The 23,144-nt window shown below is 28.6% G+C and overlaps 4 protein-coding genes across 9 annotated transcripts; all 4 read right to left on the bottom strand.

The window, feature by feature from the left end:
* Window positions 1–210: 210 nt before the first annotated feature.
* Window positions 211–8,323, bottom strand: LOC130665336 (zinc finger protein 23-like). 4 transcript variants are annotated; one of them, XM_057465670.1, is made up of 7 exons: window positions 8,065–8,323; window positions 7,627–7,975; window positions 5,416–5,509; window positions 5,033–5,346; window positions 3,162–3,891; window positions 2,740–3,092; window positions 211–968 (listed from the first exon to the last, which is right to left on the bottom strand). In XM_057465670.1, exons 2-7 carry the CDS (start codon window positions 7,927–7,929, stop codon window positions 465–467), a joined length of 2,298 nt encoding a protein of 765 aa, XP_057321653.1. In that variant the 5' UTR covers window positions 7,930–7,975; window positions 8,065–8,323; the 3' UTR covers window positions 211–464. The 4 variants fall into 4 exon arrangements, with proteins under 4 accessions (XP_057321653.1, XP_057321651.1, XP_057321654.1 ...); XM_057465668.1 differs by having other exon boundaries at window positions 214–968; window positions 5,015–5,346; XM_057465671.1 differs by having other exon boundaries at window positions 214–968; window positions 5,015–5,319.
* Window positions 8,324–13,379: 5,056 nt separating this feature from the next.
* Window positions 13,380–16,569, bottom strand: LOC130665536 (thioredoxin domain-containing protein 15). Its single transcript, XM_057465979.1, has 4 exons — window positions 16,298–16,569; window positions 15,914–16,227; window positions 13,894–14,126; window positions 13,380–13,823 (listed from the first exon to the last, which is right to left on the bottom strand). Exons 1-4 carry the CDS (start codon window positions 16,341–16,343, stop codon window positions 13,469–13,471), a joined length of 948 nt encoding a protein of 315 aa, XP_057321962.1. The 5' UTR covers window positions 16,344–16,569; the 3' UTR covers window positions 13,380–13,468.
* A 1,010-nt stretch (window positions 16,570–17,579) lies between these two features.
* Window positions 17,580–20,510, bottom strand: LOC130666042 (glyoxylate reductase/hydroxypyruvate reductase-like). 3 transcript variants are annotated; one of them, XM_057466695.1, is made up of 5 exons: window positions 20,454–20,510; window positions 20,059–20,142; window positions 19,522–19,842; window positions 17,955–18,412; window positions 17,580–17,854 (listed from the first exon to the last, which is right to left on the bottom strand). In XM_057466695.1, the coding sequence occupies exons 2-5, from the start codon at window positions 20,127–20,129 to the stop codon at window positions 17,730–17,732; spliced, it is 975 nt and encodes a 324-aa protein (XP_057322678.1). In that variant the 5' UTR covers window positions 20,130–20,142; window positions 20,454–20,510; the 3' UTR covers window positions 17,580–17,729. The 3 variants fall into 3 exon arrangements, with proteins under 3 accessions (XP_057322678.1, XP_057322676.1, XP_057322677.1); XM_057466693.1 differs by having other exon boundaries at window positions 20,427–20,501; XM_057466694.1 differs by having other exon boundaries at window positions 20,418–20,478.
* A 1-nt stretch (window position 20,511) lies between these two features.
* Window positions 20,512–23,095, bottom strand: LOC130666044 (bifunctional methylenetetrahydrofolate dehydrogenase/cyclohydrolase 2, mitochondrial). The gene is made up of 3 exons (XM_057466696.1): window positions 22,688–23,095; window positions 22,019–22,572; window positions 20,512–20,909 (listed from the first exon to the last, which is right to left on the bottom strand). Exons 1-3 carry the CDS (start codon window positions 22,750–22,752, stop codon window positions 20,557–20,559), a joined length of 972 nt encoding a protein of 323 aa, XP_057322679.1. The 5' UTR covers window positions 22,753–23,095; the 3' UTR covers window positions 20,512–20,556.
* Between the last annotated feature and the right edge of the window lie 49 nt (window positions 23,096–23,144).

Raw genomic sequence — 23,144 nt, 5'->3', positions numbered from 1 at the left:
AATTTTTGATTGCTAACTTTGGGATCGTTAACTTCAGTATCATTTAAATTTGAAATAAGTGATAATTAAAAAAAAAAATTCTTTGGTAATTTGTTTTTATTTTAACAAAAATAAAGTATTTTAAAATAGTTTATTTAAATTCAAAAATTTAAATTCTCAATAAACTTTTACATTTTTTTTTATAAAAATTTAATTTATTTAACTATCAATTTATCTATCATTCAATTAATATTTAATCATAAATATTTTAATTAAAATTAATAACCAACTGAATTAATTTATTTAAAAATAATATAAGGAAACATTAATTAGTTTTTTTTTAATTAATAAATATTAAGTATCACAATAAACTTAATAATTATTTAAAGTAGTAATCGAACCCAACGCAACTGATTAAAAAAAAATTAATTTTAATTATTATAATTGTTTATATTAATTAATTAATTAATTAATTAATTAATTAATTAAGTATCTAACATTTCCTCGAGCATTTCCTCTTCGTTGATAAGAAAATCTTCGTGGACTTCTTCCTCGCGAGCTGGTTCCGGTGGCAGGATCGGGTCTGCCTCAGATGAGTGAACCTTCAGGTGATCCTTCAATGCAAAGGCACGTCCGTAAGAAGCTCCGCAGATGTGGCAGGTGAATTTCAAATTATTGTCCTTCTTGTGAGTTTGAATGTGAGCGCGGGCCGCGTAGAGAGACGCAAATGGTCGGGAGCATTCGGTGCAGCGGAAGGGTTTCGTGTGACTGTTTTTGTGCCCGGCAAGTTGGACCCGGGTTTTGAATGTTTTCGGACAGTAGGGACACGTGTACGCGCGCTCCTCGCCGTGGGTCAGCAAGTGATGATTGTAGACCGATGATGCTTTAAATCTTTTATTGCAGTGCTGGCAATGATAAGGACGGACTCCTGTGTGTGTTCGCATGTGCAGAGTTAGGCAGTACGACACGCGGAACTTTTTGCCGCAAACCTGAAAAATTTAATATTTATAAAATTAGGAAATGTTATTTTACCGACACTAATTAATCTCACTAAATTATAAATATCTCGTTATCTATTGACTTTAAGAAAAAATTGTATGAGACATTTTTTGTAGGAAATTTAAAGAGCTAGAAAAAAGTTCTTGTGAGTTTTTACGTAAACCCAATAATTAACGAGTTATTGATAAGTTAATAAATCATTAATATAGATTGGGTTAAAAACCGCGAATCTTTTCTTTTAAATCAAAAATATTTTATTAAATATTGATCTTAGGATGAAAGTCCAAAGGACTTTTTTGTAGGAAATTTAAAGAGCTAAAAAAAAGTCCTTATAAATTTTTAGGTAAACCCAATAATTAACGAGTTATCGATAAGTTAATAAATCATTAATATAGATTGGGTTCAGAACCGCGAATCTTTTCTTTTAAATCAAAAATATCTTATTAAATATTGATCTCAGGATAAAAGTCCAAAGGACTTTTTTGTAGCAAATTTAAAGAGCTAAAAAAAAGTCCTTATAAATTTTTAGGTAAACCCAATAATTAACGAGTTATTGATAAGTTAATAAATCATTAATATAGATTGGGTTATAAACCGCGAATCTTTTCTTTTTAATCAAAAATATCTTATTAAATATTGATCTCAGGACAAAAGTCCAACGAACTTTTTTGTAGGAAATTTAAAGAGCTAAAAAAAAGTCCTTATAAATTTTTAGGTAAACCCAATAATTAACGAGTTATTGATAAGTTAATAAATCATTAATATAGATTGGGTTATAAACCGCGAATCTTTTCTTTTTAATCAAAAATATCTTATTAAATATTGATCTCAGGACAAAAGTCCAACGAACTTTTTTGTAGGAAATTTAAACAGCTACAAAAAAGTCTTTATAAATTTTTACGTAAACCCAATAATTAACGAGTTATTGATAAGTTAATAAATCATTAATATAGATTGGGTTAAAAACCGCGAATCTTTTCTTTTAAATCAAAAATATCTTATTAAATATTGATCTCAGAATAAAAGTCTAAAGGACTTTTTTGTAGGAAATTTAAAGAGCTAAAAAAAAGTCCTTATAAATTTTTACGTAAACCCAATAATTAACGAGTTATTAATAAATTAAGAAATCATCTAATGAGCGGAGTTGAAAATCGCGAATCTTTTCTTTTTAATCAAAAATATCTTATTAAATATTGATCTCAGAATAAAAGTCTAAAGGACTTTTTTGTAGGAAATTTAAAGAGCTAAAAAAAAGTTCTTGTGAGTTTTTACGTAAACTTAATAATTAACGAGTTATTAATAAATTAAGAAATCATCTAATGAGGGGAGTTAAAAATCGCGAATCTTTTCTTTTTAATAAAAAATATCTTATTAAATATTGATCTCAGGATAAAAGTCCAAAGGACTTTTTTGTAGGAAATTTAAAGAGCTAAAAAAAAAGTCTTTATAAATTTTTACGTAAACCCAATAATTAACGAGTTATTGATAATTTAATAAATTATTAATATAGATTGGGTTAAAAACCACGAATCTTTTCTTTTAAATCAAAAATATCTTATTAAATATTGATCTCAGGATAAAAGTCCAAAGGACTTTTTTGTAGGAAATTTAAAGAGCTAAAAAATAAGTCCTTATAAATTTTTACGTAAACCCAATAATTAACGAGTTATTGATAGTATTAGTAATTTTTTAAAAATACTCCGTTATGAAATACCGAGAAAATTTATTTAAAATATATATGAGTAATAAATTGTGACATACTTCACAAACATGTGGTTTTTCACCAGTGTGTATTCGCTCGTGTTTAACTTTTTCATGAGGACGCGTGAATCTTCTACCGCAATGTTGACACTGGTACGGTTTAGATAAGTCGAAGTCATTATCAACCCCAGCGGTTGCTGTCGTCGACGCTGATGTGTTCGAAGTCGGCGATGAAGGCTCAGTTGTTTGCTGGCCACTAGACACCTGGGCAACACCCAGTTCCGGGTGTACGGCAGCGTGCATCGCTAAGCTTTCCGCGGAGTCGAATTTCCTATTGCAGATACCGCAAGTCGCCGTGTCCCCAGCATGGAGTGACATGTGAGCCTCGCGATACGATACTGAGAGTGTTTTACCTGAAAATAAATTTTTACAATCAGTTATTCGGTCTCTCGACACCGCGTTAATTAAATAATCAAAGTTACCGCATTCGAGGCAGGTAAAGCTGGCAGTGGGTTTACCCTCCGGAGCATCGACATGTCTCGTTCTGACGGGCGCGTGCATCCGTGAGTGCAACCTCAGACTCTTGTGCGAGGCGAACTGGGTCCCGCAAATCCTGCAGACGAAACTCTTCTTCGTCGGCGAGGCATCAGGCCCGTGGACTTTCATATGGAGCTGCAAGGCTTTGACTGTCGCGAATGCCTGGTCGCAGTTGTCGCACTGATTCGAGCCATTGCAGCAGGGGTGGTTACGAAACTCCCCTAGCTTCGAAAACTGCTCGAGGCATTGATTACACCGGTACATTCTCTGGGGCACCTCGTTCTTCCTGGTCTTGCTGGTGGACAGAGTGAGAGGTTTCGGTTCATTTTCAGGGTTGGCGAAAAATTTCTCAATCATCTTTGCAGAAGTCATTGACTTGTCTTTTTTGTCCCAGAATCTTTCGATCTGGACGACTTTTCTCGTGTACCTGCGGCCCTCGCTGTCTACGCACTCCTCAGTTCTGAGGGTGTTCATTTTCTGACGCTGACCGCGAGTACCTAGACCCTGTTTTGTATTCTCGGTCGTTTCTTCTGCTGGAAAATCTTCTGTCTGAGTCATGTCTCCGTTTACTTCGACAATAACATCCTGGCCCTCGTGGTATTCTTTTATGTGGTCTATCACTGAGTTGAAACTCACGCCACAGCTGCTGCAATTATAGACAGTCGTCGAGTCGATCTAAAATTATTTACAAAATAATTAAAATTTTTTTTTTTAAACGTCGATTTTTTTAAGGGTCACCCTAGAGTGCGCGTTCCAAAAACGACAGTGTAAAATATTAAAAAAAAAAATTATTTGCGATTTTTATCCATACCCATATAGGTGATTAATCATTTTATTAATTACTCGTTAATTATTAAGTTTACGTAAAAATTTATAGAAACCTTTTTTGTAGCCCATTAAATTTCCTGTAAAAAAGATTTCTTTAACTTTTGTCCTTGGACCCATAGTTAATGAGATATTTTAATTTTAAAAAAGAAATAATAATAAAAATTTTAATTTTTTTTTTTTAGAATGCAGGTAAAAAAAAAATATCATTACAGTTGAATTTGAGATGAAATTCCCTCTTATTTGAGTACCCACATCGATATATTTGAATAAAATTTTTTTTAACGATCAACTCGCGAATGATTCGCGACCGATTCGCGGGTGAGTAACAAATGAAAAACAGAATTTAAATATATGGTTGTTGGTATTCATTTTATCGGTAATTTTGTGCACTTTACGAAAATACAGTTTTTCATATATATATATATATATATATATATATATGAATATATATAAAGAAACAAAAAAATTAAAATTTTTTTTTTTTAGAATGCAGGTAAAAAAAAAATATCATTACAGTTGAATTTGAGATGAAATTCCCTCTTATTTGAGTACCTACATCGATATGTTTGAATAAAATTTTTTTTAACGATCAACTCGCGAATGATTCGCGATCAATTCGCGGGCGCGTAACAAATGAAAAACAGAATTTAAATATATGGTTGTTGGTACTCATTTTATCGGTAATTTTGTGCACTTTACGAAAATACAGTTTTTCATATATATTTCATATATATATATATATATATATATATAAATATATATAAAGAAACAAAAAAATTTTATTTCTCAGCCACTTCGTAGGCTTTTGTTTTTTTAAAAAAAAATGACTTTAATTTTAACAAAATATATAAATATATATACTCGTTTTCAAAGCGCGCATATTAGAGTGACCCTTTAAGCAGAAAGTGGACCAAGGAATTAGAGGACGGGATAGGAGTAAATAAATAATTTAAATCTTAATCCCGTTTACCTCTTCTTCTTCTTTTACCTCGCAGATTTCTTGTTTAACTTTCATCAACTCTTGCTCATTTAATTCACCATCTTGGTGCTGTATCTCCATCAAGTTCTGATCGGTGTCCAAAAACTCTGCTGAGTCTTCTGGTAAAACAGCGAGAACATTTTCATCATTCTCATTATCATTTCGATTGAGTCCTTCAGGGATTCGAATTACTGGTGAGTCTTCTGACTCTGCTGGATCTTTATCCGGATCATCGTGTTCTATGTCTGATGTACTTATGGCTTTTGGCGAGTCGATGTCACGTTTCAGTGGCTTGTCTAGAGACTCTATTATTTTAACATCACCTTCAATTATTTATTTTATTTTTTATTTTTTTATTTTTATTAACTTTAGAAAATTTATTTTATTTTTACCGTTTTCGTCGACTTCCAAAGTCCGGGGGTCGCTTATTACCATTTCTTGATTGTTAACTTGGTTTAAAAAAGTTATTTCTTCAACATTTGGGTCCTGTAAATTTTTGAAATTTTTATATTATCATTTTTTTCCAGATTTTTAATTTTTATAGTTTAAAATTCAAAATTTCGAGTAAACTGTTATAGTTACGATAAAAAGTATGAGGACCATTTTTGTAGGAAATTAAATTTCCTACAAAAAAGGTCCTTATCAACCATCACTTAAATCCAGTACTTTAAGAGCTAAGAATTTTTAAACTCAATATTTAAATTTCCCTCCATAAAAATTAACAATCAAAATTTTTTTTTCAAACTTTAAATTAAAATTCCCGCTTAAATAACAAAAATACATTAAAAATACCCAAGAACTTTTTTGAAGATAATTTAATTCTCTAAAAAAAAGTCCTTACAAATATTTATATAAATTAAATATTTAACACATAATTTAAAAATTTAAACAATTGATCAAATAAAAATTTTACAAAATTAAAACTTTTCTAATTTAAAATTCAAAATTACGAGTAAACTATTACATTTACGATAAAAAGTATAAGGACCATTTTTGTAGAAAATCAAATTTCCTACAAAAAAGGTCCTTATCAACAATCACTTAAATTCAGAACTTTAAGAGTTAAAAATTTTTAAACTCAATATTTAAATTTCGCTCCATAAAAATTATCAATCAAAAATTTTTTTTTAAAACTTTAAATTAAAATTCCCGCTTAAATAACAAAAATATATTAAAAATACCCCAGCACTTTTTTGTAGATAATTAAATTCTCTAAAAAAAAGGTCCTTACAAATATTTACCTAAATTAGATATTTAACACATAATCAAAAATTTTTATAAAATTTCATGAGTATGAATATAGCAGACAAATTAAAATTATAAATAATTATAAGAAAAATTTAAAAAAAAATGCACTTCATTTTAAAATTTTTTAAATGTGCATTTAAAAAAATTTTTTTCTCCAATTATTTACTCCATTTATTTAAAATTTTAAATTTATCCATCTGCTACTGAGTGTGAATGTGACAGACATCAGAAAAATTTAAAATTATAAATGAATAGAGTAAATAAAAAAAAAAAAAATATTAAAAAAAAAAAGCACTTGTAAAGTTTCAAATTTTTTAAATGCGCATTTTTTAAAATTTTATTTTTTAAATTATTTACTCTATTTATTAATAATTTTAAATTTGTCATGTCTGCTGCATTCACACTCATATCTGCTACATTGACACTAATTTAAATATGATACTAAAGTCAGCCGACGTCTAACAATTTTTGGATTTTATTTTAGACAGTAAATTAAAAAAAAAAAATATTTGAAAAAATTATGATACTGAATTTAGCAGACGTCTAATAGTTTTTGAATTTTTTAAAAAATGATAAATTATAAAAATAAAAATATTTCAAAAAATTGCACCTGTAGTTTTTTAAATTTTCTACATGTGCATTTTTTTAGTTTTTCTTTTTTTTTCCTCTGATTGGTTGAAAAAAAATTCAAAACTTTTAAATTGTCTGCTGACTTCAAGATCACGAAAAAATTGCACCTGTAGTTTTTATAATTTTCTATGATCCTGAAGGTAGCAGACATCTAATTATTTTTGGATTTTATTTGAGGCGGTAAATTTGAAAATAAAAAAATTTGAAAAAATTGCACCTGTAGTTTTTTAAATTTTCTACATGTGCATTTTTTTATTTTTTTTTTTCTTCATATTTAATTGATAAAAAAAAAATCCAAAAATTTTGAATTGTCTGCTAACTTCAGGATCATAATTTTCTACATGTGCATTTTTTCAATTTTTACTTTTTTGTAATTAATTTGTTGAAAACAAAATTATAAAATCGACGATTGTCCGCTGACTTCAGGACCATATTTAAATGTATGACAAAAATATGATACTGAAGTTAACCGATGTCTAATAATTTTTGGACTTTTTTTAAACGATAAATTTAAAAAAAAAAAAATATTTAAAAAAATTGCACTTATAGTTTTTAAAATTTTCTACATGCGCATATTTTTAGTTTTTGTTTTTTTTGTATTTTATTTGTTGGAAAAAAAATCCGAAAATTACTAATTGTCTGCTAACTTCAGGATCATGACAAAAATTACAAATAATTTTTTAAAAAATAAAATTCAAATTTAAATATAAATAATTAATAATTACCATTAAAATTTCAGTGTCTTTATAATTATTAGACTCCGTTGGAGATTCAACCTCATCACCATCATCATTATTGTCATTACTCGGTCTATTACTATGATCGTGATCATGGTCATGATCATCATCATCATCATCGTTACCGCATTTATCTAGATGTCTGATAAGATCATCAACAGAATCCGACCTCAAGGAACATCCGGGACAGTACAAATTATCAGTCATACTCAACAAATGATATTTCAATGACCGCAAATTATTGAAACTCTCATTGCAGCACATCGGGCACATGATTACTGATGATCCCATTATTCAAATATATAAATATATATTTTCTTATTTTTTTATCACTAATCTAAAAAACAAAAAAAAACTGAAATTAAAAAAAAAAACAAAACAAAATAAAATAAAACTAAAAGTAAATAAAATATGAGTAAAAAAAACCTGGATAGATAAATATATAAAAAATAATATATTTAATTAATGAGTATATATTTATGATGATCACATCTTGTGTTGTCTGACTTTTTGACAGCGGATATTTTGGTGAATAAAAAGGAGGAAGAAAAATTTAAAATAATCGACCAAAGACGAACTTCAGTTCAAACAAATGCTAGACACAACAATCATGAAGTTAGGGAGAAATAATAAGTGAAAGACGAATACTTGAAGTCGGCCATTACTCCTCACACGACAACCTTCAGTTATTTCAACCGGAAGTACGTCATTTGTTTTTTTTATCAGTCAAACAGATGACTATTTTTATTTTATTTAGTTGCTGAGTTGACTTAAGTTCCGTTTATTGTTTTTATTCAAAATTACTAGACTTTATTTATTTATTTTTTAGATTTTATTCATTCAAATTTTACGCGGGATATTTTCCAACTTTTTTATCAGAAATAATATTTCCTGCTGTTTTAATTTAAAAATATACTCTCTAAACATGAATTAGTGGAAATTTATGATACTGAAGTTACCAGACGTCTAATAATTTTTGAATTTTTTTTTAGGCGATAAACTATAAAAAAAAATATTTGAAAAAATTGCACTTGTAGTTTTCTAAATTTTCTACATGTGCATATTTTTAGTTTTTGTTTTTTTGAAATTGATTTGGTGAAAAAAAAAATCCGAAAATTATTAATTGTTTGCTAACTTCAAGATCATTGGAAATTTCATTAATTATGTTAGTGAAGCAGTACTCACTTCATAATCAGTGTATTTAAATAACAAATTAGTGAATTCTCACTAATAAATTTAGTACTATAATTTTCACTAGCAAATTAGTGATTTTCACTACTGAACTAGCGATATTTTTTTTGAATTAAATTTTCAATTCTTTTTAATTCAGATAAATTCTGTTAATTCGGTACCTAACTTAGAAATGAATTCTGTCTAATTCGGCAGGAAAACCAGAATTTGTCCGAATTTAAATAATTTTATTCGGTTTAATTCTGATTAATTCGAAAATAATTCTCCAATTTCTGGTTCTGAATCCGAATTAAACTGAATTAAAACGAATTTAAAATTTTTAAATCGGTTTTATTCTGTTTAGTTCAAATTCAAATTTTCAATTCAGTTGAATTCTGTTTTGCAGAATTCGACAGAATATAACAGAATTAAAATTTTTAATTCGGTCGAATTCAGTTGTTTAATCAGGGTATTGGATTATATATAGTTTAATGTATAATATGCAATAGGAAATTTTAATTCAGTTTCAAGTCATACGCGATAGAAGACACATTAGATCTTATATTTGAAAATTTTCGTACAAACCCTGATTAAAAAAGTGAATTGAAAAGTATTGAAAATTATTTCAATTCTTTTCAATCCCTCGGCGGTTTTGGAAAGTATTGAATGGAATTGAAATTTCGATCGTTTGAATACTTTCCAATTCCGAAGTGGAATCCGAAAGTATTGAAAAGAATTGAGAATTGATAGGGATTCAGAAAGATTCAAAAATTTCAATTCATTTCAATCTTTTTCAATCCCACACTTGATCCGAAGTGTCGGATTATTTAGGTATTGAGAAGGATTCAGAAAGATTAAAAATATCAATTCATTTGAATCTTTTTCAATTCCTTGGAAGTTCAGAAATTCTTTTATTATTTTGGGATTGAAAAGTATTCATTTTATGTCAAAATGAAAACCTTGGGGTATAGAAAGTATTCGAAAGGATTCATTTCTCATCTTTTTCAATACTTTTCAATTCACTTTTTTAATCAGGGAAGTTTTCCATGTTCAACTTTAATACATTTTTATGCCTTTTTGGTATTAGGGACGCGATTTAAAACGTCTCGGAGTCCGACCGATGAGTCATCTTCAAATTTTAAAAGTGTTCAGACAATTACATTGTTTCTTATAAGTACTTAAGCTTGCAGCCCTTTCTCCAATAATGTCTCTATAGTAAGGCAACTATACCTTGAACATGAGATAAATTTTAGTCTAGGTAATATAATATGTAGACAGTACCTAATGACAGACAGATAGCAATCTACTTTATGAATCTGAAAAGGAGGAGTATGATGCCGAAAAATTTTACAAGGCTCCGATCATTAGCACAGTCGACTTCAGTCCCTGATCGAAGCTAGACCATCACTAGCAGTTCGAAAGTTTAAATTTAAATTACACAAAGTTACAGTGAGTTCAAAAAAATTTTTATTTCGTTAATTCCTTTTGAAGTCAAGAATGGAGAACTTACAGAAGAACAAATTATCCAGTGAATGTTTAGACGATCAATTGATCTATGAAGATTATCGTGATAAAGTGAAACGCGGAATTATTGACATTAACGAACAAATACCTCTAAAAAGTGATGACATGTGTATAATGATGTTGCATTGGGCGGTATTGATGTCTGACGAAGAATTCATCGATTATCTTCTAGTGAACAAAGTGGATATCAACGCTCAGATAAATTTTCTTAAGGGTACAGCTCTTATGGTAGCAGTCCGTGAAAAAAAATTCGATATAGTTAAAAAATTAATAAATGGTGGTGCCGACGTAAATGCTTTGGGGATGCCACCAATAAATCGTTGCAACCTTCCCAGACTGACTCCATTAACTATCGCTGTTGAAAACGATGATTTTCGTACAGCTGAACTATTGATTGATTCCGGAGCAAAATTTTATCAAGTGCCTAAAACAGAGTCTATATGGACGGCATTAAGTGTTGCCATATTTCGTCAAAATGAACGAATGGTTAAGTTGTTGCTAAAAAATGAAGTCGAGATTGAGTCCAAAGAAGAAAAGGGATTTTTGACTTCATATATTTATCAAGCAATTAAGAATGGAACTGATGAAATTGTGAAGATTATCTGGCCATATTACCCTCGTGGATCGGCCCTCTGGATTGATTATGTGACCCTAATCCCAAGAATAGCAGTTGAAAAAAACAGTACTGAATTACTTAAATATTTCTTGGACAATTATGATTTTGACATAAATGTTGCAACCAAAAGGTATCAACGGGGTAGGCATTCAACTAACTATTTTTATAATCACTCTTTGCTCCATACTGCGGCAGTGGAACATAGTAGTGAGACCATCGTGAAATATCTTCTAGATGCAGGTATTGATGTTAATATAGGACCTGGAATACCTGCAGTTGAATTTAAATGGAATTATTTTCATGACACCCCGAATAAAGTTATCCCGATAATAAAAGAACATTTTGTTAAAATGATTGCTTGCAATTATGCCGTTTCCAAAAAAAATTCAAGAAGTATAAGTGGTAGTGAATTTAATAAACTGCGTGAAACGTGTGATGAAGAAATAGAACTTTTGAAAAATTCAAAATTTGCTGATATGAACTTTAATTATTACAGCATCTTGCATAAATCCTCACGCAAGTTAGCAATAAGCATAATGAGGGTTGAAGAAAGTGAAATTTTTAGAGTTAAATTCCATGTCAATTTTCCGTTATACAGAGGAATGGTATTTTATCGCTTGGAAAAAGCATTAAGAATAAAAAAATTAATAATTAATGCTGAAAATATTCTTTTGAATATTTTTAGATATAAATTTAGTTATGATTTTATAAGAGATATCGTTACCTTATATTTAAGTGATAAAGATTTATTGAAATTAAGTGAAAAATAAACTTTATATTATGAAGTTTTTAAAATAAATTATTTTGATTGTAAGTTTTGTAATTTTCGATAAAATAAATTTTAGTTGGAAAAAATATTTTTCCAAAGATTTAGAAAATATTAAATATTTTGTGTTACTTTTATTTAATTTTAAAGATATTCCTTTATAATGACCCGAACCTTTTCTTTTAAATAAGTCCCACTTGGAAATGCATTAGGTCATTAAAAGTAATATCACAAATCCTATTGTATATAATGCATGAAAAAATTTTGAGTAATTATGGAGCGTCTGAGAAAATTTAATTTTTAACGACCACCCTGATGTACAACCCTAGATAATATTGAGCTTATAGAATAATTTATAAGGAATTTTTTCATAAGGAATTCAATTTTCTACAAAATTGCTCCTTATAATTTTTGTCATAACTTCAATAATTTAGAAGTAACTCCAATCTTGAGCTTGACAAAAATACTCTTAATTAATAAGCGATCTAAAAAATTAAATATTTAATTAAATAATTCATAGATCATAAACTACTGGGCTTCAGTGATGGGCATACTTGAGTACATTTGTATTTTAAGTACTAATTAAGTAATAAATACTTTGATATATAATAATTTTTTTTTTATAGAGTAAAAATATGCAAGTAATTAGTATTTTGAACAAGTACTAAATACGACATACCGAAGTACTTAGTATTTTATTTATTATCTAATTACAAATACTTTTAATTTTTCCTAGTACTAAATACAATAGTATTTAGTATTTTATTTTTAAACTAAATAAGAATACTTTTGTACTCATAGAACGGTTCAAGTACTAAGTACATTTGTACTGAGATTAAAAGTTGCATTTAAGTACTGGATCATTGGTATTTCTAACAAAAAATAATTAAAAACTCCCAGAGTATTTTTTAGATTGACTATAGAAGTTAAGCCAATAATAAATTAAAACGATTAAACCTTTTAACTCTACAAGAACTTTTCATTTTAAATTTTATGTCAATAGAAAAAAGTTTTTTTTTTTTTTAAGAACCCGTAAAGAAATGATGTTATAAAATTTAATATAATAATTTTTGCTCGGGTATATAAAAATGATTGATTAGATTACTGGTTGAAGCTGAAACATAAACTGTACGCGTGCACTTATTTGAACTAAACAGTATAAATTTGACAATAATATATTAATATCATCTAATGAATAAATTTAACTATTAAAATCTTAGGAGTGCAATAGTATATTCAAAAATGATAATTTTAAGTCTCAATCGTCGTATGTAAAGTTCTGGTAGTGATAGAATAAGTATTAAAAATTTTTTTTTATTAGATACTGTGACAATTATAAGTTCTAATTACAATTATGCTTAGTACTTATATCAAATTTAAGTAAAAAGTACTACAACAAGTACAATGTATTTAGTATAGATAAATCGTAAAAAATACTAAGTTACAAACTATTTAGTACTTTGTCTGTTTCTGAGGATAAGTATTTTTTAAACACGTACCAATAATTAATTTGGGTTCCAAGTCAACTTTTACTTAAATACTCAGTATTTATTAAATCCTATTTTGCCCATTCCTGCTGGGCTTAGGTAATTATTGGTAAGGAACTTTCGTATATAAAATTTAACTTCCTAGATGTAGATCTAGATCAAGACGTCAAGTATAAAATCTAATTTAAAATTATTTAATTTTATAAACAAATTTTTACACTTAATCGTTAATTATTTAATTTACAGAGAAAAAATAAAATATCACAATTAGTCAGTGTGCTCATGCTGAGCGTTGCTTTCGCGCCACGTGTTTTGAACTAGCTCGACGAATTGCTTCCACCAGCGAGACTGAAGTGTGAAGTAAATTCCACACATGGCAATAAAAACCCATGACAGCACAAGACAATAGTCCGTTTCATTAGACGGCGTGCTCGGTATCGGTCCCCCAAAGTCCGCGGACGTCACGTAAAGCGACCCGTTGGGTTTAAGTCCCGTGTACTCGGTGACGAATCGCGCGAATGACTCCAGTGTGTAAGATGTCTCGTTGAATTTAACCAGTGGCTTCCCATTGTAGACAAACATCAGTGTCGGTACTCCGACGATTCCAAATTGCATGTTGAAGCTGCAATAAATTATTCGATTAATTTATCAACTCACTATTAATAATTGATTAATTAATTAATGAAATCTACTTCTGGTATTTTGATGCGTCGATAGCAACAGCTTTAATATGCGGATAAAATCTTGGCAATGCATTGAAATGTGGAGCTGCCTGACTACTGAATACACACCAGCGCGAATAAAAAAGTACGAGCAAACATGTCCGTGGATTTGATTTGTCTTTTTTGGCTGTTGAGTTGTCGGTGCGATTTAGTGGCGACGGATCGATTATTAATAATTCCATTAATCGGGTCGCATTGACAATCTGTAATTATATTTTTAATTACTAGAGGAAATCTTTAATTATTTCATTTATTCAGTGATCACTAGATTAGAATTAATTAATTTGTGATACTAATTGCGGGAATTTAAGTCTGGTTGTATTTTTGAATTTTTTTTTTAATTAATTTTGAATTTTAAAGTTTTTGTTCGAATTGAAAAAAAAGGAGAGTCAGGCAAAATGAGCCACGGATTAGAAAAAAATTTTTTTTGTAAATTTTAATCTGCAGTATGTAAAAAAATATGGGGTAAGTCGGTGACTTCAAATAGTGCGAAGATTTTAAATTTTGACCAGGAAAACTTTTTTTTTTCCATGGATTGTCAGAATTATTTTATTACAAATTGGCAAAAGCTGACGGGGGTAAAATGAACATGAAAAAAATTTTTTTTTTATACGCGCGTTTTTTATCTTATTTTAGTTTTTTAATTTTAGGAAAGAGGATAAAAATTTTTTTATAAAAATTCTATAACTTTCGCACTACTTGGGATGACCAACTTACCCCATAATTTTTTTATGCAAATAAAAATTTACAAAAAAAAATTTTTGCTAAAAAATGGTCTCAGTTTTATGAGTGTGAATGTAGCAGACGTCAGATGAATTTGAAATTATAAATAAATAGAGTAAGTAATTTTTAAAAAAATCCACTTGTTAATTTTGAAATTTTTAAAATGTGCATTTTTTTAAAATTTTATTTTATCAATTATTTACTCTGTTTATGAGTAATTTTAAATTTGTCTGATGTCTGCTACATTCAAACTCATCTCATTTTTCCCCATTCTTTTATATATATATATTAGGATGCTTCATTTCGGGGCCAGATTTTTTTTTTCAAGTACATGTGGAAAAAACCATAGTTCAACACAAAAAAAAAATTTTCGCGCATGAAAAAAAATTCTATGTCGATTACAGACCTAGCTCATTGAAAAATTCGATTTTCCCATTTAAATAACATGGGAAAAATTTTTTTTTTAGCTTTAAGTATTTTTAACCTCGTTAACGAATCAATAGATCAAATAGACTAATACATATTTTTGTAGGAAATTAAACGCTCTACAAAAAAGGTCTCTTATCATTTTTCGATAAATCCATCTGTTTCAAAGTTATTAGAGCTCGAAGTAAAGTTGGAGATCTTTTTACTTTTCCGGTGAAACTATCAGACTTATCACAAAATTTTATGAGGTCTTTTTTGTTGACAATTTTATTCTCTACAAATTATTATCAGTAAAGTTTTTTCAAATTCCGCATTGTTTTCTAGTTATTTTCATTTCAATGTCGAGCTCTTGAAATCGATCAGAACCACTTTTTTCAGAGCTTGAAATTAAAATGAAAATAACTAGAAAACAATGCGGAATTTGAAAAAACTTTACTGATAATAATTTGTAGAGAATAAAATTGTCAACAAAAAAGACCTCACAAAATTTTGTGATAAGTCTGATAGTTTCGCCGGAAAAGTAAAAAGATCTCCAACTTTACTTCGAGCTCTAGTAACTTTTGAATAGATGGATTAATCGAAAAATGATAAGAGACCTTTTTTGTAGAGCGTTCAATTTCCTACAAAAATATGTATCAGTCTTTTTGATCTATTGATTTGTTAACGAGGTTAAAAATACTTAAAGCTAAAAAAAAAATTTTCCCATGTTATTTAAATGGGAAAATCAAATTTTCATGCGCGAAAATTTTTTTTTGTGTTAACCTATGGTTTTTCTCACATGCACTTGAAAAAAAAATCTGGCTCCGAAATGAAGTACCCTAATATATAAATATATATTTACCTCAACAGTTCCATATATTTTATCAGTAAGACAATTGTTGTAATTTTTATAAACTGGATCAGATCGATTTGGTTCGATAATTGTCGCATTACTGATTTCCGTTTCATTATCACTCTCTTCCTTAATTAATTCACCATCGACTGTTCCATTAATGTCATCTATTAATTCCGATGAATCATTAATATTTATCAATAAATTATCATCAATAGCAACATCAGACTCATTGTAATTAGAGCCAAATTCTGATTCTGTTTTATTTAAATCTCCAGTACTTGGGTCGGATACTTCTAGTTCTCCAGGTACAGGTGAAATTACTGAAATAAATTATTTAATTATTAAAAGATGATAATTACATAATTTTTTAAAATTAATTTATATATTTACCTGCACATATAATAAATATATAAGTAAGTGATTGTAAACACATCATTGTAACCTCAAAAATTAAGTTTTACCAAAAATAATAATGACATAAATTTTAATGCTGGTAATTATAAACTTTTATGTTTATTATATTAATTATCTCTTATTAATACTAATTACACTTTAATTAATATCAATTAAACTTTTATTTACTAATATTACTATTTTTTTTAAAGATTTTTCGCTCATCCTTTACGTATTGTTTGAACAAGTGGCGCCAATGTCATTATTCGAATTGGCGGCAATTTTAAAATTAAATTAAAAATGATACTGAAATTAGCTGACGTCTAATAATTTTTGGATTTGTTTTTCAAAACGATAATTTATAAAAAAAAATATTTTGAAAAATTGCACCTACAGATTTTTTAATTTTCTACATGTGTATTTTTTTCATTTTTTTTTTGTCATTGATTTGTTGAAAAAAAAAATCCGAAAATTTTTAATTGTCTGTTAACTTCAGGTTTAATAATTTTTAGATTTGTTTTTCAAAACGATAATTTATGAAAAAAAATATTTTGAAAAATTGCACCTGTAGTTTTTAAAATTTTCTACATGTGCATTTTTTTCATTTTTTTTTTTTTGTCATTGAATTGTTGAAAAAAAAAATCCGAAAATTTTAAATTGTCTGTTAACTTCAGGATTAATAATTTTTGGATTTGTTTTTCAAAACGATAATTTATGAAAAAAAATATTTTGAAAAATTGCACCTGTAGTTTTTTAAATTTTCTACATGTGTATATTTTTAGTTTTTTTTTCTTTAAATTTAATTGTTCAAAAAAAAAGTTCAAAAAATTTTAGTTGTCTGCTAACTTCAAGATCAAAACTTAAACGTAATTAGATACTTGTTCATATATTTATATATTCATTAATTGAAATATAAATTAATTTAAAAAATAAAATAAATAAATTACAGTCCCAGGTGACCCGCATGAGTAAGCCGGGTTAAATGAACAGCCTTAATGTTTACAATTAATTATTAAGTTCCTTTATTCTTTTATGAGTGCAAATGTAACAGAGACGAGACAATTTATAAATTTTAATTAATATCATATATATAATAAAGTTCCAAAAACTTTTTTTATAAAACTCAAAACCCAAAAAAATTTCAATATTTATATAATTGACAAATTAATTATAAAAAAATATGATCCTGAAGTTAGCAGACAATTTAAATTTTTTGGATTTTCGTATTTCAATAAATCAATTGTAAAAAAATAAAATGAAAATATGCACATGTAGAAAATTTTAAAAACTACAGGTGCAATTTTTTCAAATATTTTTTTTTTATCTTCTATCGTCTAAAAAAAAATCCAAAAATTATTAGACGTCTGCTAACTTCAGTATCATTAAAAAAATACAATTTTCTGACATAATTTTATTTTTATTTAAAATTTCAATTTAATGGAGACGGCATTAATTCAGGAGTTCCTTTTAAAACAGCCAGTATATTATTGGCTGTTATTATTGACATTTTTTCACGTACTTCTGTTGACGCGCTTCCAATATGTGGCAGGAGAACTGAAAAAATAATAATTAATAAAAAACATCTCCGACTATCATCAGAAAACTTAAGTCGCAGGCGCCAAGTTCAAATAATAAATTTTTAAAAATAATTTACCACAATTGTCAAGTTTCAATAGCTCATGGTCCAATGGAATGGGTTCCGGAGTCATGACATCTAGACCAGCGGCCCTAATTTCCCTATTTTTTAACACGTGTACCAAAGCGTCTTGATCGACGATCTCTCCCCTGCTGACGTTTATAAAAATACTCGATTTTTTCATTTTACTGAATGCTTCAGCATTGAACAGCCCTCGAGTTTCCGGAGTTTGGGCGATCGTCACAATAACGAAATCACTTTCCTTCAGCAATTCGTCAAACGGAACTCGCTGGCCATTGAACGCCTCCGCTGACTTCTTTTCACTTCTACTGGAGTATAAAATCCGCGAGACGCGGAATGGGTGAAGGTACTCAGCAACTCGGGCACCAATGCGACCAAGACCGACAATTCCGACCGTCGAACCTGCGAGACCTGGTCCGCACATCCACGTTGGTGACCACGAAGTCCATTCTCCTCTTAAAAATTCGTATTTATTACCAATCAGTGATGGGCATACTTAAGTACATTTGTATTTTAAGTACTAATTAAGTAATAAATACTTTGATATATAATAATTTTTTTTTGTAGAGTAAAAATATGCAAGTAATTAGTATTTTGAACAAGTACTAAATACGACATACCGAAGTACTTAGTATTTTATTTATTATCTAATTACAAATTCTTTTAATTTTTCCTAGTACTAAATACAATAGTATTTAGTATTTTATTTTTAAACTAAATTAGAATACTTTTGTACTCATAGAACGGTTCAAGTACTAAGTACATTTGTACTGAGATTAAAAGTTGCATTTAAGTACTAGATCATTGGTATTTCTAACAAAAAATAATTAAAAACTCCCAGAGTATTTTTTAGATTGACTATAGAAGTTGAGCCAATAATAAATTAAAACGATTAAACCTTTTAACTCTACAAGAACTTTTTATTTTAAATTTTATGTCAATAGAAAAAAGTTTTTTTTTTTTTTTAAAAACCCGTAAAGAAATGATGGTATAAAATTTAATATAATCATTTTTGCTCGGGTATATAAAAATGATTGATTAGATTACTGGTTGAAGCTGAAACATAAACTGTACGCGTGCACTTATTTGAACTAAACAGTATAAATTTGACAATAATATATTAATATCATCTAATGAATAAATTTGACTATTAAAATCTTAGGAGTGCAATAGTATATTCAAAAATGATAATTTTAAGTCTCAATCGTCGTATGTAAAGTTCTGGTAGTGATAGAATAAGTATTCAAAATTTTTTTTTAATAGATACTGTGACAATTATAAGTTGTAATTACAATTATGCTTAGTACTTATATCAAATTTAAGTAAAAAGTACTACAACAAGTACAATGTATTTAGTATAGATAAATCGTAAAAAATACTAAGTTACAAACTATTTAGTACTTTGTCTGTTTCTGAGGATAAGTATTTTTTAGACACGTACCAATAATTCATTTGGGTTTCAAGTCAAATTTTACTTAAATATTCAGTATTTATTAAATCCTATTGTGCCCATCCCTGTTACCAATAAATAAATTAATTAATTAAATGATTAATCTTCGGTTACCTTCGGAGTGCGCGCTCGGCTTCAATTATTCTTCTAGACGTTGCCAGCAACAGGGCGACAGTCAGCTCCGAGGTCGCGTCTGTCAAAACATCTGGAGTGTAACCGACTTTGATGTTTCTCTCTTTTAAAATCTTCAGGTCCAAGTGGTCCAGTCCTACGGACATCGTCGCGATTACTTTCAGTTGTGGACCCGCTGATTCTATTATTTGTTTGTCTATTTTATCTGTCAGCAAACAGAATACGCCGTCGACTCCTGCTATCATTGATTGCAAATCCGCACGTGGTATTGGTGTAGTTTTTTTCCATTCTACTAAATCGCAACTGAAATTAATTAATAATTAATAATTAATCATTAAATTAAATTAATTATTGATAAATTTAATAGTTAATTAGAATTAGGGACAAAATGGACCACAATAAATTTTAAAATATTTTGTTGGTAAAAAATTTGAATTTTTTAAATTTCTTTTTTTTCGCGGGCAAATTTAAATTATTCTATAATTAATATTTTGAATATAATAAATAAATAAATATTACTTTTGTTGCAATAAATTGTAACCGGAAACTGGAATATCTCCACGAGTTATCAACACTTTTGGCCGTGACATCCTTGAATTATTTCTAGAATTTAAAAACAAATAATTATTTTTTTTTATCACTAAATTCAAATTTTTTATTGACCCGCTTAATTTTTCAAAAATCATTTTTTATATTTATATATATATTTTGATATATATATGTTGTATACATATATATTTATAACCTCTTATCTACAAAGTAAACATATGTTACTTTTTTTTATTTAAAAAAAAAATAAAAAATCAATTCTTTGATTTAAAAAAAAAAATTAATTTTACAAAAAATTTAATTCTAATTTTTTTTGTTTTTTTACAAACCATAATTACAATTTATATATTTATTTACTCCAGTACCTAGACCACGTGTCTGATAAATATAAGTCCACTTATAAGATAAAAGGAAAAAAAAAAATTAATATTTTATAAGATTTTTATTACGAAATTTTTGATACAAAAATTATTTATTTGCGAGATAATTTTTCTCAGCTGCCCAGAAGGTATTTTTCATGAGCATGGCGACAGTCATGGGGCCGACGCCTCCAGGAACGGGAGTAATGAACCCAGCTATTTTTTTAACTTCTTCGTAATCGACGTCTCCGACGATTTTAGTCCTTCCGTCAGGAGTGTCGACGCGGGTTATCCCGACGTCGATTACACACGCGCCGGGTTTTATCATCTCTTTAGTGACCAACCCGGGGACTCCAGTTGCTGACACCAGGACGTCGGCGAGTTTTGATAATTTCATCAATTCTTCTCTCGGTGTGTGGATGTGACAGATCGTAGTTGTCATGTCTAATGCTCTGGTATCACCTGTCCAATAAATCATCAATTTTTTAATTAATATCAGTTTTTTTTGACAGCTTCGAATTCAAATTTTGACTCAACTATCCAATTTTCGTGTTAATTTACTCCGTTTTCTTTGGAGACAATTTAATCCTGAACTACTGGGTTTAGAAAAATATTGATGAGGACCTTTTTTGTAGGAAATTTAATTTCCTACAAAATTGTGTGAATGTTTTTTTGTCGTATCTTTGATAGTTAACGCAGAAATTTGATTCAAAGTTTAAAAAAAAATTTTGATAATAATCGTTGGACACTAAAATTTAATTATTAATTTAAATAAGTCGTAACTCGTGAACTACTGGGTTTAGAAAATGAATGATTAGGATCTTTTTTGTAGGAAATTTAATTTCCTACAAAATTGTATGAACGTTTTTTTGTCGTATCTTTGATAGTTAACCCAGAAATTTGATTCAAAGTTCGGAAAAAAAATTTTTGATAATTTTTTAGACACTAAAATTTAATTATTGACTTAAATAAGTTGTAACTCGTAAACTACTGGGTTTAGAAAAATATTGATGAGGATCTTTTTTGTAGGAAATTAAATTTCTTACAAAATTGTATGAATGTTTTTTTGTCGTATCTTTGATAGTTAACCCGAAAATTTGATTCAAAGTTCGGAAAAAAAATTTTTGATAATTTTTTAGACACTAAATTTCAATTATTGACTTAAATAAGTCGTAACTCGTAAACTACTGGGTTTAGAAAAATATTGATGGAGATCTTTTTTGTAGGAAATTGAATTTCCTACAAAATTGTATGAAGGTTTTTTTGTCGTATCTTTGATCGTTAACCCAGAAATTTGATTCAAAGTTTAAAAAAAAAATTTTGATAATAATCGTTGGACACTAAAATTTAATTATTGACTTAAATGAGTCGTAACTCGTAAACTACTGGGTTTAGAAAAATATTGATAAGGGCCTTTTTTGTAGGAAATTTAATTTCCTACAAAATTGTATTGATACATTTTTATCGTATCTTTGAAAGTTGACCCAGAAATTAGATTCAAAGCTCCAACTTATTAAAAACGTATCAATAAATAAATTAAAGCGACTCCATAAATTAATTAACTAAATCACCTTTCCCATTGGCGTGTAACAGCAAAGCTGTTGGTAAACCAACATGCTTGGACCTCCCAATAACCACCGCATTCTTCCCAATGGTTTTGATCCCCGACCTGAGGATCAGTTCCCTCACAGCCAAAGCAGTCGCCGGAACGAAACCTTCACTATCAGTACTGAGTTTTCCCAAATTTTCCGAGTGAAAACCGTCAACATCTTTGTTGGGCAAGACCGTATGACAAGCCTCCTTTTCGTCAAACCCTCCAGGCAACGGCAACTGTACCAACACACCGTCGACCCTCGGATCAGCATTTAAATCCCTTATCTTCCTTATCAAATTCTCCTGGCCGATATCTTCCTTCATTCTGATAGTTTCCGCGTCAATTCCAACCGAACTCGCAGCCTTGACCTTGCGGTTGACATAAACTTCACTCGCCGGGTCATTACCCACAAGAATAGCCACCAATCTCGGTCGTTTTTTCCCACTCGACACCCAACTGTCGACAGATTTCTTCAACTCGTCTTTTATCTCCTTAGCTATCGCCTTCCCGCTGATCACAGCCGCGTCCCGCCTGCAAAAAAAATCAAATTTAAAAATTTCAAACTCCCTTAATATTCCCGCCCTTTTAGAGCGCATGCGCAGTGCAGATTTTTGTAAATAAAAAAATTTTTTTGTTTAATTCTCACCAGCTGGTTGTCGAGTGAAATTCACGGCTGCAATTTACGCGGCTTATTAATTTAATTACTCGCATTATTAATTAATTAATTATTTAATTAATAAGTTAATTAATCAACTGATGGCTTCTATTATTTTTTCTTTTAGGTTATCGAGTTTTTTAAAAATTTAAAATATATGAAAATTAGGTTCCATATGCGAAAAATGTCCGTTTATGGGTCAGGTTCGCAGAACGACTAAATAACTTTCTAGTTTTAATAAAACTTTGATATCTTGTTGATAAATTATCACTTAACTGTTTCTGCATAATATATATACGAGCGCATTGCCACACTTGTTTTTTTTATCGACTATTTCTTAATAATTTTATTGAGGAAAACAACAATAAATATTTTTCCATATTTTTTATTTATCTTTATTATTCAAATTTTATCAACAATAACATTAACAAATAATTAATTAAATATA

The sequence above is a fragment of the Microplitis mediator genome, chromosome 3 (genome assembly GCF_029852145.1).
Source record: "Microplitis mediator isolate UGA2020A chromosome 3, iyMicMedi2.1, whole genome shotgun sequence".
Classification (NCBI taxonomy): Eukaryota; Metazoa; Arthropoda; class Insecta; order Hymenoptera; family Braconidae; genus Microplitis; species Microplitis mediator.
The sequence above is the reverse complement of the archived record's forward strand: the minus strand, read 5'-3'. Positions and strand labels throughout refer to the sequence as shown.